Below are 1,090 nucleotides of genomic sequence, written 5' to 3'. Positions count from 1 at the left end.
CCTTTAATCCAATGGAGGACCGGTAGAACCATGGAGACACCAGAGAAGACGTCGGTGAAGGGAACTAATCTGAAACTCCTTAAAGTCTGCAAATAATCTGGCAACCTTCCGCTGTCCTTGAACAGGTCCTTGAACCAGTCCTTGAACACAGACGGCGTTTTTTTTTCTTCTTAATTTTATCTCTTTTATCTCACGACAAAAAAAACCAACTTTTTTTCCAACTCGGCAAACTGAGTGTTTTCTTGGACGTCGGTTGGGGACGAAGACAACCGGGTTTCCATGGTTACCAAACTACGCAGGCGGCGTGTTTTGCAAGAATCTGGCGATTCGATACGCATCACCACACGGGGGCAACGATGTCACGCTGTCAACTGAAAACATTTATCAGTGTAAAAAAAACACCCATAGGTGGCAGTAAGAGAAGAAGGGTGTTAGCAAAATTAGCTTAGCCGAGCCTTGAAAACAGACAATCAGAAGAAAACTAACACTAGTATTAGCATACAAGCTAACGTTCTGGAGGCTAACATTTCGTCACTCGTTATGTCCAGTAACCAGTCGTACTGTTTTTTTTTTCCCCTTGGGTATTTAATTACGAACGGGTTAGCACCACCTACTGGCTACAAGGGGGAGCTACATGTTTAAAGCTGACAAAGACTTCAACTGGATTCATCTTGTAAACCGACACCACTGAAGAAGAACGTCAGCTCCATTGAAGGGGGTGGAGGGGTCTGGAGGAGTGGGAGGTTGGACAGGTGGGAGGTGTCATGGTGGGGGGGGCTATTCTCTCTCTTTTTTTGTTTTTACTTATCCTCACATTTCTGGCTGGGGTACGCACCATGGGAGGTGCTGTGGGCGGAGTGAGGACGGCAGCCGGGGGCAAACTGGCGGGGAAGGGCGTAAAGGTGTGCTGGTGGGTGTGTTGGTGCTGGTGCATGTGCTGGTGTTGGTGAAACTCGGCCCTCGGGTTTGACACGGGGGCCAGCTGCGAGGATGGCTGCCCCCGGCCCCGCTCTGAACTCTGAACCAGGAAACGGTTGTTCAGCTCCTGCCGCAGGAGGTCATGCTCTGCAAGGAAAGAAAGCAAGGAAAT

The 1,090-nt window shown here is 49.4% G+C and overlaps 1 protein-coding gene across 1 annotated transcript in view; it reads right to left on the bottom strand.

The window, feature by feature from the left end:
* fbrsl1 (fibrosin-like 1) overlaps positions 1-1,090 on the bottom strand; it is a 109,301-nt gene that overhangs the window by 8,057 nt on the left and 100,154 nt on the right. The window contains exon 8 of the mRNA XM_025053436.1: positions 815-1,065. Coding sequence (XP_024909204.1) covers positions 815-1,065 — 251 coding nt within the window. The remainder of the gene's footprint in view (positions 1-814; positions 1,066-1,090) is intronic.

This window comes from Cynoglossus semilaevis, chromosome Z (assembly GCF_000523025.1).
Source record: "Cynoglossus semilaevis isolate Cse_v1.0 chromosome Z, Cse_v1.0, whole genome shotgun sequence".
NCBI classification, from domain to species: Eukaryota; Metazoa; Chordata; class Actinopteri; order Pleuronectiformes; family Cynoglossidae; genus Cynoglossus; species Cynoglossus semilaevis.
Note: the sequence above shows the minus strand (reverse complement) of the source record. Positions and strands in the feature narration are given on the sequence as shown.